Source organism: Condylura cristata, unplaced genomic scaffold (genome assembly GCF_000260355.1).
Source record: "Condylura cristata isolate star-nosed mole 26May11 unplaced genomic scaffold, ConCri1.0 scaffold00015, whole genome shotgun sequence".
In the NCBI taxonomy this organism is placed as follows: domain Eukaryota; kingdom Metazoa; phylum Chordata; class Mammalia; order Eulipotyphla; family Talpidae; genus Condylura; species Condylura cristata.
Window position 1 is genome coordinate 16,908,285 of NW_004567116.1, and position 16,505 is coordinate 16,924,789.

The following is a 16,505-nucleotide window of genomic DNA, read 5'->3' on the forward strand; positions in this document are numbered from 1 at the left end:
GCCGTCGTAAAGGCCACTCTCTCTCCCCCCTTTCATTCTTCTCTCGGTCCTCCTTCCACTTCTCCATGGCAGAGCAAACATGGAATGGGCTTGGAGACACTGGGCACAGATGTGACCCTGGACAGGTCACCTAATCTCAGAGAGTCTCAGCTTCCTCTTGTGTACCAGGGAGGAAACAGTTACCTGACAGCTGCTGGAGAACAAATCAGGGGAAAATGTAAAATGCCTGGCCCGGGGCCTGACCCAGTGCCGGCTGCTGTGTCTCTCTTCTCCCTCTCCGGTCTTCTCTCGCTCGTCCCACAGATCTCGGGCATCATTGTGTATGCAAACTACCCCCTCCATTTCTTCACAGCCTCCTACTATTTTTAACATTTGCAAAAGGCCACAAAGAGATGTCTTACAGGAAAGGGTACCCGAATAGCCAGTTAACACGAAGACATTGAGCCCACTAGTGACCAGTGCAATGCCAAAGACATGAGACCCCACTTCCCACACTGCCAGGAAGACGTAAAACACCCACTGTTGGGTAAGGATTTGGGTTTAAGAAATGTTGGCATTTTGCTTTTTGCAATGTTTTATGTTTTAGAAGTTTTTATTTTTATTTTAGAGATGATGTAAAACATCACAGACACAGCTGAAGCCCCTCTTGCAAACCCCTCCCTATCCCATTTCTTTCTGTCATTCCCCATAGGTGACCAGGTTCTGAGACCTGTGTTTCTGTTCAGTTCATGCTTTATATTTTACGACAAGTTCTTAAAGTTAAACAAACTGCTCATGTAAAGGTAAATCGGAACAAACACTTTAAAGGAGAATTGGGTAAAATCCAAGAAAGCTGGAAAACCCAACAATTCCACTTTTAGAAACATACAAATAAACTGTAGGAGATAGTGCTTAAAATCAACAGACCTACAAGCCTTGATCAAGACAAATCTTGAAAACAGATGTTAAGGAAAAAAGGGCAAAAATAAAAAAGGACAACTATCGCATGCTATCATCTGTGGACACATAATTAAGTTGGAAAATGGGCCACTGACTGAACCCCAAAGATTCAGAATACATTTCATCAAGTTCTCTTTTCCTTTTCAGCACAAGGTTGGCCCTCCCTGGTGGCACAAAGAGCTGTAACTCAGCACTGCGAGCTGGCGGCAGCCGCTTCAGTGGGAGCTCGATCCCCACCCCACAGGTGACCCGCAGGGTGCGGCAGACCTCTCCTGACCCGCCCGCTGCTCCCCTCAGCTGTGTTCGCCCTCGATCTGCCTATTCTGCTCCCTGCTCTATCTCTGGTGAAGCCCCTCACACCCTGCACCTCTGGCTTGAACCCCAGTTTTGTATAAATAAATAAATCTTTAAAAAAAGATAGACAGCAAGGTGATTGTCCTAGTGTCAGATGCGCCACTTCAGAGCCTGCAGTAACCAAGTAGAATCGAGCTGAGGTCAGAACAGTGGTTATATCTCTGGTGACTGAGTAGCACGCACACAACCCCGATTACTCAAGTTCCAGGGCTCGGCTTTCTGGCTTAGCCCTTTGCTTGAATGTTTCTGAGATGAGGCTGAGCATCTGGAACAAGTTCATCATAAACCACCAACACTGTTTTGCAGATATGCAGTTAGGGCACAAACTGACTAGAGAAAACATCTTGGCGTCATTTCTGCACAGCAGGACGGCGGCCCCGGCAGGCTGCAGACAAGCCTCACCTGAATGGTCTGCCTGTGTTCTCGGAATACGTTCACTCTGATCACGGCTTTGTTAAATTCTGGGTTAAGAGACTGAATGATCTCATAATCTAGATGCTCCTGATGAGAAAAGAGACAAAACAATGCCAAATTTTAGGAACAAGCTTTAGAAACGAAATGTGAAGAAATTGAGCCGACACTTTTACAGACTGCCTCTGGATTCTAGATAAATTCTTATCCTGATATCCTACCTGATATTGCAGCGCATCAAACCCTTTAAACACAAATTCAAACAGAGTGTGGAGGTTATCAGGGCTGGGGGAGGTAACGAAGATATTGGAGTACCTATGGAATCAAAGAGAAGTTTTTTTTTTAATTAGTAGATCCAACAAATGTTTAGGGAACTTAAGAAAAAAGAAAACATTTTCGTTTGCCCCATGACATGGGTGCAAACAAACCAAAAAAAGTCAGGACACTTTTGGGGAAAAGGGAAGAAAAGCCAGGGCTGAGTTTACTTTTCCTCCCAGACTCACGAAACCACATTAACACCTTGAGGGATGCTGTCCCACCAGTTAGCTACCAACGGCTTCGGAAGCACACCGCCAGGCTGTGCGCACCAGGCCGCCAGCATGTAGAACTGCTGTGCCGCCCCCAAACCGCATCTGGGACACGGGCGCAGCTTCCCGCTCATGGCTAGCTGCGCTAGAGGGCTTCAAACTGTGGTGCCGGACAGGGCCATCAGTGGGAAGTCAAGGCCACAGCAACTTTCCAAGGCTCCTTAGCATCCCAGTGTGAGGATGCTCAGGGCTAAGTGGCTGAGCAAGGAAAACAAAGGGCAGGCATCGAGAACTGAGCAGAGCCTCGGCTTTCCCAGGACCGACTCGCTGGGGTCTCAGGTCAGTCACTGCAGCTCCCTGAGCTCAGGTTCATCTGTTTACGAAATGCACCAGGAGCTGTCTGGAGCACCAAGGAGCGACTGCGCAGCAGGCACATTCTAAAGCCATCAGCTATTCTGCAAAGCCACAGCATGGACTCGAGGCACCTGGATAAACCTCCCACCCAGAGCAAAGGACAGAAAGCAACATCACACTCCAAAGCTGCATGCACCTCAGGGGCGAACAAGATCTTCTCTCGATCAAAATCATTAAAAATGTCAAACCTGCACTTTGCTGTTAGCAAAGCTGCCCACATACATTCTCATCTCCAGAGTTTTAAGATGTCTTACCCCCATTTCTTTAATTTTGTGTGTTTGCTCAACCTTAAACAGTGATCACAAAGGCGCTCGGGGTGTTTGGGAATGTGTCTGTCCACACTTTCAGATGTACCTTAGGAGGGTGTTTGGGGAACCCACAACCCTGGAAATCTCACACAGGGAGCCTCTAGACCTAAGAAAGGCGTCTGGGTCCTGTGACCAACCCTGCATATTGCTCCCACAGAGCCCAGAGTTCCTGAAGATAGGGAAGCAGATGCCCTTACCCAAAAGCCACCGCTCCAGCAATCGCCAGCCCCAGGGCAGCAGACTTGCCCCTTCCTCGGGCCGCTGTGAGCGCAACAGTGCTCCTCAGGGTCTTTTCAGAGATCCCCTCAATGAATTTCAAGACAGCCTTGGCCTGTGGAAAGAGAAACGCACTGTGTTAGGCAGATCCCAAAAGGCCAACTGTGAGCTGTTTGCCACCACCACTGGGGAGAAGCCAGATGATGCCACGTCTAAAAAAAAAAGCAGGGCTCCCCCCCCCAACTGAAAATAATTCACCTCCAGCATCACCTTAGTGTTACCTGAAATGATCACCACAGTAGGTCTCCTCACATCTCTTCTCAGGAACTTTGCAACCTGCAATACTATGTCACCGACAGCCCCAGACATGCACACTAACCCCTTGACGTCTCTGCTGTGGACCTGAAGTGTGCACCTCTCAATCCGGGGCAGCTCAGGAGCCAGGCCCAGTACTTGGGCTTCCACCCCCAGGTCACCTCCTCCTCAGCTGAGGCTCTAAGCACCGGTCAGATGCCCCCTCACGTGCTCAGGCCAGCCCTCGCCATCACAGCAGACTCTGCACAACCGCATGTTGCCCTCGTACCCCGAACAGCTCAAGCTCAAAACCTAACAGCTGACGCCCGCCCCGGCACGCACCAGCTCTCCCTCCCCCATCTCTACCCATTATTTAGGTCAAAAGCCTTCTTCGCTTTCTTCCCATACCTGAATCACCACCAAATTCTGCCAGTGCTCTGTTCAAAACAAAACCCTCCAATCCTCACCACTGTCCTCCGCAGTCACTCTGGAGGGAGCAAACATCCTGTCTCGCTTCCATTATTCCAGCAGACTCCTGATTAGTCTTTCTGCTCCCCCCTCCACTACCTTAATGCAAATTCAACAGAGCAGCCAGAGGGATCCTTTTAAAATTCACCCAGGGGACTGCTGGCAGCTGTGCTCAGAAGAGCCTCTAAATATAAAGCCTCCACATGCTCCTCTCTCCTCCTCTCCTCTCTCCTCCTCGTCTTCCTCGCTGCCCCTCACTCTGCTTCAGCAGGCCCCCTGCTACTCCCCAAGCACACCAGGGAGATGTCCTCCGCGGGCCTGCGTGCTTGCTGACCATCTGCCAGAAGCACTCCCTCCAGGTGCCACATGGCACATTTCCTCAACTCCCACCAGCGTCAGCTCAAATATCCCCTTTAAATGAGACTTCCGTGAGCATCGATCCAGACTGCCATCCTCCCCTGGCTTCCCCCTATGCCATCTTCCCCTGGCACTCCCTGGCCCTCTCGATCCTCTGAAAGTTGAGCCATCATTTCTAGCACCTTCTACTACCTATGTGATATGGTTATTTCCTTGATCTGCCAGCTTGTCTCCCCAGAATACAAGCTTCATGAAGCAGCCATTATCCCTTTTTACTGCTGAACCCAGTGCTGAGAGGACCGCCTGGCGCCCAGGAGGGAGAGTAAGGTGCTGGCAGCACAGACCGAGGAGGAAGTGCAACACTACTGGAGGGCCAAACTCTACTCCCCCAAAGGGCTCCCCATTGGGAACAGGACCTGGAGAAGTTGCCTGACACACACAGCTGCAGAGGTACACAAGAGGCAACGAAGAGATGCAGGCCCAGGCAGGTGGATGGGGCGTCCTGAGGAGGAGGGGGCACCCAGAGCCAGTCTCCCCAGGTGCAAACACTCAGGGTGTCTCCCCAGGTGCAAACACTCAGGGGGTCAATCAAGAGCCACTTGATTTGTGAGACTTTGCTCAAGGTTTTGCTCAAAGCTTTGTTTTACCCTTTGCTTCTCCCCTTAGGGTGAAGTTACAAACTCTGATAAAATGTAACTGGAAAAACTACAGTGACAAACAGAAATGCATGCCATCTAGAAATGTATTCTAAAGACCGAAACAAAAAAGTCTGGTTTGTCAAAAAAATTAAAAACAGACGACCAATAACTATATGAAAAGGGTGCCTGCTTCTCTAGTAACTAAAGCAACAGAAATGGGGGCAAGGGGGAAGGATATAAATAAAGCAACATAAATTAAACAATAATCCTGGGCCCTCCCTGACGGCGCAACGGGTTAAAGCACAGCACTATGAAGCTCTCCGCAGCCCCTGCAGCACAAGTTTGATCCCCAGCCAGGGAGCTGACCCACATGGCGCAGCAGACCTCTCCTGACCCACCCACGCTGCCCCTCAGCAGTGTACTTCGTCGATCTGCCTGTTCTGCTCCTCCCCACTCTGCCTCTGGTGAATCCTCTCACTGCCCCTGCACCTCTGGCCTGTACCCCAGTTCTGTATGCATAAGTAAATAAACCTTCAACAACAACAACAAAAAAAAACAATAATCCCATATTCCCCATCAGTGCCCCATGCCGAAAGTCTGGAGGGGAAAAGTTTCACACACTATCGGCGGATCCATAAATAATGTAAAGCCCATTTAATGTACACGCTTGCAGGGTGAGGGTCAGGATTTTACGCGCTGGCCTGTAGCTATCCCACCTGTGGCCTTGAACACAGGAGGCGCGTGGGAGCGTGGGCTCAGGGCGTGCACGCCTGACGGTGGACACCTGGAGCGTGGTGCGGGCGTGTGTGAGTGGGCGCACCTGGGCCTGGAGGCTGGCGCTGTTAGGGCGGCTCACGCAGGTGTTTGCCATCGGCCATTTCCCGCGTAGTACTAGGTCTATTTATTTACTTAGTTTGTACTTAGATATAATCGGCCCATTTGTTTCAGGAGTACCACACAACAACCACAAAATGACCATCACCGAGTCTAGCTCAGAATCGTCACCAGAGTCACACACTTTTCTCTCACGTGGCCCTGTTAACCTTAACACGACCACTGGTATTGTCGTTTCTCCCTCTTCTGCCCTTTCCCAGGTTCTCTCCTACCCAACGCCCGGAGGTAAAATGGATACCATAATGGATACAACAATATAAAACAATAATACTGTATTTTCCATCAGAGGAGGTCGAGCCCTGGGCTGCAGAACACGCTCCGCAGCTAGAGATGCTCTTTCCAGAATGAGTAGGGAACACAGCCCGCAGCTCAGGGCCGTGTGGAGGCGTTTACTGTCGCTGTCCCAGCACGAGGGCCAGCAGTGCACCTCAGGCGCAGGCAGGACCAGAACCCTGGACACACTCAAAAGCTCGAAGGCCACCGGGCAGGCCCATTTAGCTCCAGCACAGCCCAGAAGCTTCAGGAGAGTGAAGTTTACTGGCCCTGGACATCTCCAGGAGCACAAAGCTGCAAACTGGCGGCGCCTATCCAGCCTGTGGCACCACAGCCAGAGCCCCTGAGCACAATTCTCCCTGCAACCGGGAGAGAACAGGAGGCTTCATCCACTCCGTCCTCTCCGCAAAGCCTAAACACAAGCCTTTATGTCACAAAACTCAGCTACAATGCAAGAAGACAAACACACACCTTCTCTGGGCAAAGGACTCAAGGGCTCCTCTGTAAATCCAACCTGCAGCCCCCTGAACAATTCACTCAGGATGCGCTGGGCTCCCGACTGGGTGCGGAGCAGCCTTGCTGCTTCTGCAGATGCTGAGTGCGAGTGAAAGGCCCCTCCCCGGGGAGGAGCCAGTCTTGACCATCCTAACTCGGCCCCGCCGCTTGCTGCACAGCCATGTGCCTGTGACGTCTGCACCGAGTGGGAGGCGCCGAGGCCACTCACCTGGTCCAGGGTCTTGCAGCAGTCCACAAGCACGCCCACAGGCTGCGTGTCCTGCAAACTCTCCTTCAACTCTTTCAGCTCCAGCTCCGAAGGACTGAGACTCTCATCCTACCGGAAAGGAAAGAAGGGGAAGGTCTGCCACGGGAGAGTCACCACAGAAAGCTGACCTCTCTGTTACCCGACCCCTGGCAGACTTACCGGGGTCTGTGGAGGTAGGGCCTCAATGCTGGCAGCATGGGAGGAGATGGGCAGGATGCTGAGCTGGTCGTCAATGACGAGACACTTCTTACAAGAGGCCAGGGAGAGAATAAACCTGAGGAACAGACGACCATAATGAGGCGCTGGGTTGGACCCAATGTCTACACAGCCATGGTGCGGCTTCTCCAGGAAAACCATTTGGCCCACATGCTTCTAAGGAAGCAGAGAAAGAGCGAATGACAGTGTCTCCTCTGCAAGGTCCCTGCACAAGCTTTTACAGCAACAAGAAAACCAAAATTCTCTCGAGCCTGATCACACACACTCCAACTGCGTTTCACTGTCACTCCCGAAGCCATGTGGCCCTGCCCACATCCTCCCCTCGGCTCGCCCATCAGCACTGAGGTGGGTCAGGCTACCCTTATGTGAGGAACTCCAAACCACCCCACAGGATCGCCAGTCACACAGGAAAGCAAAAACAAATGGCTAGACCTACTGTCATAAGGGAAAAAATAAATAGAAGAAAGAGAAACTCTCCCTCAGAAAATACAAACGTTCTTGGGTACAGAAAAGCATGTTTCACTATACATGTCAAATGCCTCCCAATGGCAAGGAAAGGGCCTCACACATCAATTCCAGCCTTGGTCCAATGGGGTAGGACAGCTGCCTCCTGGCCCCACCCTTCCCCAGAGTGAGCGCAGCAGCGATGGTTAACATCAGAAAGGCCCCACAGTTCAGCCAGGCAGCATCTCTAAACCTAGCACTGCAGACATACCACGCCAGACAATGCTTTGCTGAGTGGCTGTTCTGAGCATTTTAGGCCGTTTAGCAGCACCCCTGGCTTCAACCCATTGGATGCCTGCAGCAGCCCCTGCAACCCACGCCATGACAATCAAAACAGGTGCGGACATTGCCAAGTGGCCACGGGGCAAACCACTCCCTTGAGAACCACAGTTTCTAAGATCTTTTACAGGCTGCTAACTGGTCTCCCCGAGCTTTGCGATCAAGTAAACTTGGGAAACAATCAAAATGGTCCCTGATGCTGTGAGACTTCTCAGAGGCTGCAGGAGGCTAATGTGAACTTCATAAAGGAAAACAGCATTGGTGCTTCCCAGACATATTTGGCCAGAAGGCCCCTGTCTAAGGTTCGTATCAAAACATCAGTGTTCTGGGAAGCAGTGATGCAGACTCATCACCCCTGAGAGATGAATCAGACAAACGAGGGAGACATGGCGAAGGCCCGAGCTAGGCCCTGGCCCTAGCTCTCCATGCACGTCCACTGAGCTTTGCAAGTGCCCCTCCCACTGACAAGATGGCCCCCACTAGGGGCCACTGCATAACCTTCCTGTACATGGAAGCAGACTTCAGTGAGCTTCAAGATCAAAATATTCCTCCCACTGTGGTTCTCCACAATGAGAGGTTGAGACCTGCTACAAACCCACCTCTCATTAAATCTTCCTACCACATCCTGATGGGCCTCCGTCCTGTATCTCGAATGCACATCCTGCAAGAGACAACACTCATTAAGAAGCATCAGTGTCGGCGCTCAGCAACCCTGAGATCAAGGAGGCCCAGGGAAGTGAAATCTGTGCCCAACTGGCCCAGGGCTACATGCTGCACTGGAAGCAGAAAGCGATCCCTTTACTTCATCACTAACTTTTTTCACCTTGTAGCCAATATCATAAAATGGACTCCTCCCCTCCAAAGAATGTACAGATCCGTGCCAGGAATGCATCTAGGGAGACATGCACCATTCTAACCATATCCTCAACTTTGGCGGAAAACTTGCCTTCCCAGAATTGAAGTTCTTGCCATACTGGGAGCAGCATGAGCATTACCCCTGGGGTGAGGGCCAATGAGGAATCTGTACCTGGTTCCTCTCTACAATACACAAGTTTGCACTGGCACTACTCTGCAGAATATTATTTCAGAAACTGAATGAGATAACAGCTGCATCAGCTCTGAATCTCACAGGTCTAAGATTTGCAAATATCTGAAATCAAATGCAAAATGCTGGCCCACTGAGGTTTCTCAGCAATGTCTCTGTCACTGGTTTTTTTCAGCGTTCCCAGTCCATAGGGTGTGCTGCCAGTTCACTGGAGGTGCTCAACAAGAATTCATAAAAGTGAGCAAAAACAGACTAACTTGAGCCCCACACTCGTATTAAAAAGTTGACACTCACCATGGTCATCGTGTACAGCTGCTTGAGTGAATTCATGGTCCGCAGGAGGATAACCACCAGTCCCCCACCTTCCACTGTCTCTACAGTCCTGGCCAGTAAGTTTGGAGTTAAGGCTTCAAAGTCCTGGAAAAAGGACAACTTAGAATGGGCAGGTCATACCAAGAACACCCCCCTAGCGAAGCCTAACCAAGGACCAGGTGATAAGGTGAAGAGGGCTTCAGAGCACAAAACCAAGAGACCAACTTCTAACTCAGAACCTGTCTCCTCAGCCCACAAGAGAGCCCAGCCCTGGAGAATAGTCGCTCCTGGTTTTATATGTCTGAGCATTTCTCCTAATCTCTGATAAAACCCTCTCTGGAAAGAAGTCCTCCAATCTTCACCGACTCACATGTGAATTTCAGAAATATCTGACTCACTTCCTGACATGTCTAGTTTGCACCTGTCTGACAAAACTCAACTGCACCACACGGGGGAGCTACTGCGTAAATAACCCATCATGAGGACAACTGGCAAAGGGGTCGCAAACACTCCCTGTCAGTGAGTGACCAGATGAGAATGGGCACAAATTTCTTTTCTGGCCTTGGAATATCTAGACACAGTATCTCCTCTCTTTCTTAGTTTATATATATTGTAAGGTGCGATTCTGACATTTATATAGCTACAGGCACCATGGACATACATATAATAAACACAGATCAAAATGTGGGGATGTGTGCCTAAGTATCCTAAGTGTCTGGCGGGGAATCATGGGAATCAAAGTATCAAAGGTCACTAGAACTCAAAACAAAAAAAGTGAAAGTCTATTATTAAATAGCCAGGCAAGAAAAGAGATGCCAGTGAGACACAGGTAGTTTTCTTCTGAGAAAAAAAGGGGGGTTGGGGAGGATGTGAATCATCTCTCTCTCTTCATTGTATACTGTTCTGATGGGAAACCAAGCAGCCCAAGCACCCTCAATGCCCCGGTTCCAGGCACAGGCTGCTGAAGTCACCTACCTGGAGAACACACATGCCAAAGGTGTTGCCCAGGATCTTGTGGGTCTCGTTGTAGTAGCAGTAGCGGATGTTTGTGGCTGCTACGAACAGCTCAAAGGGGTCATCTTGCTTTATGTTCAACGTCCCATTCTTGATTTTCTTCTGCAGCTGTCGCATTCTTTTCTTCCTATGACTGCAATGAACCCCCAGCCCCCACAATACCGTGAGTTAAGTTAACCATGGAGGTTGAAGTCAGGAGCAGGGGACAGGCTCAGTGATCATCCACTTAGACCTGCAGAGCTAGAAGGGAACCTAGAAATTGTGTAGCCAATACCTTACTTTTAGGGGAAGAAAACTGGAGAGGAATTGAGCAGAGTAGTTAAAGAAGTGGGCGTTGGAGGGAGACAGTAACCAGTCTCTAGCAAACCCTACTGTTCTGCCACCTGCTGCAGATACTTCACGTTAAAAGAAAGGTAAGCATAGGACCGAAGCCTCACAGGGCCGGAACTTGAAACCTAACTAGGTGTTCTCAAGAGCTGAGTCTCAAGTGAGATTCAATGACACTGTGCCACTACCCAGAGGATATGAAGCGGGCAGGATGATAGCTGGTTACTTTACTCATCTGCTCTAAATTCATCAACTCCTTCCCTAAGCTGTGTCCAGAGGAGCACTACACTATGACAATACTTACACAGGATACAAGAGCTGGAGTGATATCTGGACATGTCTCAGGAGCTGCTGAACTCTTTTTTTAACACCCCAAATATATAACTATCATTTACCTCTTTCTTTTACAGAAAGAGAGAAAACAAGAAAGCACCAGAATTGAGGACTATAGCAAAAGGATTATAGGTCAAAATTTTACCATAGGTCTCTACTGAACAGCTAGAACCAAGGAGAAAGGGGAGAAAAGCTGTTGCAGTAGACATCAGCTTGATAATGACTTTCAGTAGCATAACCTGTCTAGACAGGAAACTTGGACAGCAAAGAGGATGGCCAGGAAGTGCAAAAGGCTTCTGTTTCAAAGTGTTTGGCCATACAAATAAGAGAAAATGCTAACCTGAGTAACAACACTGGGTATGTCTGTAGTCATTTGGGGGCAGGGTGGGTATGGAGAGCTGAGCACATTTACAGGAAAAAGAAAAAAGACTCAAAGGAATGTGAGTGGCCAGCACAGGGAAAAGCTCCTGAAGGAGAGAAGAGACCCAGAGTACAGAGAGGGGATGGCTTTGGTCAGGGGGTGAGACACAGCTTCCTCAGAAACAAAAGGTAATAAGAAAGGAGTGAAGACACTGAGTACATTTGAGGGAGGGAACGGCACTCTAAGGAATCTGCATTAGACAGCTTTAAAAGGAAGAAAAAATATCACACAGAGAAAGCAAGGAATTGAGTTGAGAATTCAAAAGGCATGAATAGGATTTGAAACTTACTGTCAAGAATGAAGAAAGGACATCAGCTACTTGAAAGTATCCTCAGACACAAGAGCTCCATTAAAAAAAAACCCTGACACACTGTCTAGGAATCACATCCTGGCATTAACTAATGAGCAGGAATTAGAAGCGGTATGGGAGACGCAAAAGGCCCGGCTCACCTGCTGAAGCCCAGCTCCTTCTTGTAACACCACAGCACTGAAGGTCGAGCCTTCACAGTGGCTTTGGACAACATATGATGAAGAATGACCACCTGTGAAAGGAAAAGGTGGCAGAATCTCTTAAGGTGGACAGCCAGACCCATTACCTCATCTGACAAATGTGGAGACTAATCTGAGGGCCAGTGGAAGGAAGCGTCTGAGAACACAAGGAAAGTAGAGACCAAAGTGGTGCTAAAAACTGAGACACACACACACTTGGCCTTGTGCTCATCCAGAGTCATAAAAAACTGTTACCCCTCTGCTAAAATTCTAAATGCAGATGCTTTATTTATCGCTTCCAAATGCAAAGAAAGGTTCTCATTAGGTACTTTAACATAAAAGAAAACCAGCCAAAGATCCCATGATGTGCAGACTCTTCGGAACAGGCCACATTTACCAAATCTTACCTGGTCCTTTCCCCGATCTCCAACGACGACAAATAGAGACCTTTGCCGCTCAGCTACCCCATTCTCAATGAGAATGCGGAGTCGGTTATCTACTTTCTTCCGATGCATGATGAAAGACTATCACTAAAACAGAAAGACAAGAAACAGCTACACATAAACATCACATTAGTAGGCTTCCTACAGTGGAGCCAGAGTTGTGCTGGCATATTTATAAGCAAAATCTCACTTAACTTTCAAACCTCTCTCCAGGAAAGACATCGATCTCAGTTTCAAAATTAGGAAATAGGGGTCTCTCTGGTGGCACAAGGGGATAAGATGCAGCACTATGGAAGCTATTGGCAGCCACTGCAGCACAGGTTTGATCCTCCACCGAGACTCTCCTGAATCACCTGCTGCTCCCCTCAGCAGTGTGTTTCTGTTGGTCTGCCTGTTCTGCTCCCCACTCTGTCTCTGGTGAATCCTCACCCCCCTGCACTCCAGCTCATACCCCAGTTCTTGTATGCATATATAAACAAGTCTGCTTTTTTTTTTAAATTAGGAAACAGGTTTTTGAAATGAAGAAAATGTTCCCTCAAATGGGAAGTGCCCTCCATGAGATGTTTTTAAATTAGAAGTGATGTTCAAAAAAATAGAATTAAAATATATAATGGATTATCGATACGATAAGGCGGCAGTTTTCAAAAATATTTTTAAAGATTGTGGATATAGATGCTAATGAAAAGGTGACGTGGCAGGCTAAAGTATGATAACATTTTTTATGCATATAGATATAGGATAAAGACTGCAAGAGAACATCAAAATATAGTTACTTCTAGATGGGGAAGCTACAGGTGATTCTAACTTTGTTCCTTTTATTACTGGAGGTTTTTGTTTGTTTTGTTTTAACAGTTCATATTCAGTGCTACTGATAATCAGGGTAAAGAAAACAATGATTACCACTAGAATGAAATGTGTCCAATTGTTTCCCCAAAGGAGTGAAACAAGGTCTGTACAGAGAGGCCTAAAAAGTTATCCTGGGTATACAGGATAAAATATTGTATCACCGTAACGTGAGAAACATGAGAAAGGTCAGTATTACCACTACATACAGTAAAAATGACCTGTTATTAGAAACTTCAGTGCCTACTGCACATAATGCCCTTTAACTGAACCTTGACAAGGCCTCAACTGTCCTTCTAACCGCTCAATCTAAATACGGATTTTTAGCAGTTGTATCTTATGACAGTATTAAACACTATGTTACACTCAATTATAGTATTAAAGACTATATTACACTCAATGACACCCATTTTATAGGGAAAGGGAGCAATTATAAATAATTCAAGTCTACCATGGAAGAAAAGTGAAGGAAACAGGATTCACAATAAAGCATGCCTGCCTCCAAAGCCTGAAATCTTTCCAGTTCACCAACCTATCCGGCCTGCAGGCTGTGCTGCTGGCTACATAAAGATCCCACAGTAATCAATCTGTAACTAATTACTGGGGACTGCTTTTAGCTGTCCTTACAGTGGGCGTCCCAGAAGTGGCAGATAAAGACCGGACTTCAAGGAGCTTGCATTCTCCTTGGAGGGATTAAGATATTCAAGAGAAAGAGATGAGGTGCTTATCTGTCTAAAAGTAAGGAAAACTAGATGTAATATGTGTGCGGCCAGTGATTTCACTAAGGTATGCGATTAATGTAGGTTGGAGTTGCTATGGAAGATTTAATAAATACGACGGCTGGAAGGAGGAGAAAAATTAGTTTTCATTCTTCGTTGTGCCGAGCACTGTGGTAGCAGTATAAACGAATAAATTTAAGAGCGTAGGGATCAGATTGCTTCGGCGCTGTAATACGATGCAGCGGGCAAGCACCGCAGAAATCAAAAGTGTCGTCTCCTACCCATTCACCCCGACCCCCAGGACTACAGGTCACTAGAAGGTAGAGATCCAGCCAAGCAAACCCAGCAGAAAGCACGCCGGGCAGTGGCCGCCCATTCGGGGAAAAGATCTCGGCGCACTTTAGAGCGCCAGACGTGCGCGGCAGTCGGCAAGGGCCAGACGCCGCAAGGATCCAGAGCTATAGTCCTTAATCCGGCTACGCCCGGCCCCCAGGACACAGACACCAACAAACCCCCGCACGCTCCCCAGCCAGCCCAGTAGGGTACCTGCGTCCCGAGCCCGCGAGCTCCCAGCCAGCAGACAAGCGGAAGCACGTGGGGACACTGCAGCGACGAGCGAGCAGGAGCTGTCCTCGGCGTGTGCCTGATAGCCCGCCGGGAGAACTCGCCCTGTTCCGGGACCACACCCCGCTCAGGCGCTGGCAGGCGACGACTGCGAGGGGACCTTCCCTAACCCCGTCTCCACACAATGACGTTGAGCCCCGGGGGCGGGGCTGCAGCCAAAACCGCGACCGCGTCTGTACGTGTCAGTGTGCTCGCGGAAGCAGGGGTACCGGATACACTTGCCTGTCTCTCTCTCTCGCTAGCTCTCGAGTTAAGATACCTGAGCTAGGAAGGGAAAGGTAAGCAGAAGTCCAGACCCACAGTGTTTTCACTGCTCGATAGTACGGGGGCACGGAGACTGGTTTTGCGTGGATTGCGAGACTGGCTCGAGAGACCTGTGTGTGCCTTCCCATTTCAATGTGACAAGCTAGAATTAGACCAGCAGACATTTTACTCGTAGTAATGACCTCAGTCATTTTTAATCCTGTTGCAGTTCTACCGATCACTTCGGGCGTTGTATTTTGCGAGCTCCTTTACGCCTATGTCTGGCCGCCAGAAAAGATGGTGCACTTTTGAAAACCTGCTCGGGGTTTCTGCCCTAGGTTCCCCTCTTCTCTTAGCCCTCAGTTCCAGTTGAACTGGCCCAAACTCTAAACTATAAGGACCACTATATGTATTTTTTACATCCGTATCTTTTGGGGTCAGATTACTGAACCTCAAGAAATAAATCCAACTGCTTACTTTTCTCCTGTGAGAAGGCAAAACTCAGAAATGTTTAGTTCCAACTCATTTTCCTGCCCCCCCCCGCTGAAATTGGAGCTCCTTCCAATTCGAATGCAATCAGCACCACTGCCCGCAATCAGCAGCACTTACATAAAAAGAAAAAAAAAGTCACTATACCATACCAAAGGGATATGACCAAAACTGGTCCTTCGCGAAGCCTACATAATTCTAGCTGAAAACTTAGGGTGTCATTAAGAAAAAAGTATACAGCAAGTAAAAAAAGTTTGAAATGAATATGAAGTGTCTGAGGGGGTGACCCTGGAGCGAAGAACTCAAATCACCAAGACTTTATTTGGAGTATTTGCGTGACACACCTCTGGATGCTTATGCTGTTACAGGTATGGGGGAAATCCTAGTAAAGCAGCCATAGTGAGCCAAAAATAGAACAGTAGGAAGTTAGGCCAGCTAGGTCCACTTAGGGCAAATGGACCTCAGAATTTGGATTTCAGAGGACGAAATTCGGAAAATACAGTAGCAACAAAACCTTTCTCAGAAGGTTCATTCTGGCTGTTGTAAAAGTTATAGCATAGAGGCTACTGTTAAACCTGTTCTAAGCTGATAGTGGTGGTACTCTCAAGTACTAGACAACTCTGGGTATTACCCAGGTATAATTGTATTTGCTTAAGGACTAGATACATTTTATGTAAAGAAATCAGACATCCAAGGTTTTTACCCTGAGAACTGTATGGAAACTAGGCTAGTTAAGTGGTTAATTTGGAATAGCTGAAACATTCAGAATCAAGATATGAGCTTGTAGTTTGTGATTGTTTTTGGATCTAGAATTAGGAATGACTAGAACGCCGATTGGCTAGGTTTAGTCATGTGATTGATCACCTAGACCATAGCTACAAAGCTAGGAAAAAATCAAGTTACTGAGCAGCAGCCAATAGGGAACAGATAGAATCCATTATCACCACCCTCCACTTACACTGGAGCCATTCTTAACAGAGCGGGTCTTGCCCCAATTTGTTCTCAACACTGCACTGTTCTTTCGATGGCAATTTTATTAGGCCAACCATCTTCCTCCCCATGCCCACAGACAGCTTAATGACCTTCAACTTTCCAACTGTTATTAAGATACAAACTTAACACTGTATAGAACTATAAACTTCCCATAGCCCTTACCCAGTTTCTCACCTCTGACTCTACTAAATCTGCATTCCTTCTCTTGGGCCCACAGCCTGTCCCTGGAGAGTGCACCTTTGAACATTGCTCTTTTCATATCTTTGCCTAATTTACTACCCTCCTTGTTCTTCAACTCTTGGTTCACATATCCCCTTCAAAGCCTTTCCTGGCCACTAGTCTTAACCTTTTATCA

General features: G+C 48.2%; 1 protein-coding gene across 1 annotated transcript in view; it reads right to left on the reverse strand.

Moving 5' to 3' along the window:
* NAT10 (N-acetyltransferase 10 (GCN5-related)) overlaps window positions 1-14,536 on the reverse strand; it is a 30,948-nt gene extending 16,412 nt beyond the window's left edge. Inside the window, exons 1-12 of the mRNA XM_012725185.1 lie at window positions 14,348-14,536; window positions 12,204-12,326; window positions 11,758-11,849; window positions 10,188-10,359; window positions 9,195-9,317; window positions 8,455-8,516; window positions 7,016-7,130; window positions 6,818-6,925; window positions 3,151-3,284; window positions 1,926-2,019; window positions 1,696-1,794; window positions 414-519 (exon numbers count right to left, since the gene is read on the reverse strand). Of these exons, the coding sequence (XP_012580639.1) occupies window positions 414-519; window positions 1,696-1,794; window positions 1,926-2,019; window positions 3,151-3,284; window positions 6,818-6,925; window positions 7,016-7,130; window positions 8,455-8,516; window positions 9,195-9,317; window positions 10,188-10,359; window positions 11,758-11,849; window positions 12,204-12,311 (1,213 nt within the window). The 5' untranslated portion in view covers window positions 12,312-12,326; window positions 14,348-14,536. The remainder of the gene's footprint in view (window positions 1-413; window positions 520-1,695; window positions 1,795-1,925; window positions 2,020-3,150; window positions 3,285-6,817; window positions 6,926-7,015; window positions 7,131-8,454; window positions 8,517-9,194; window positions 9,318-10,187; window positions 10,360-11,757; window positions 11,850-12,203; window positions 12,327-14,347) is intronic.
* Between the last annotated feature and the right edge of the window lie 1,969 nt (window positions 14,537-16,505).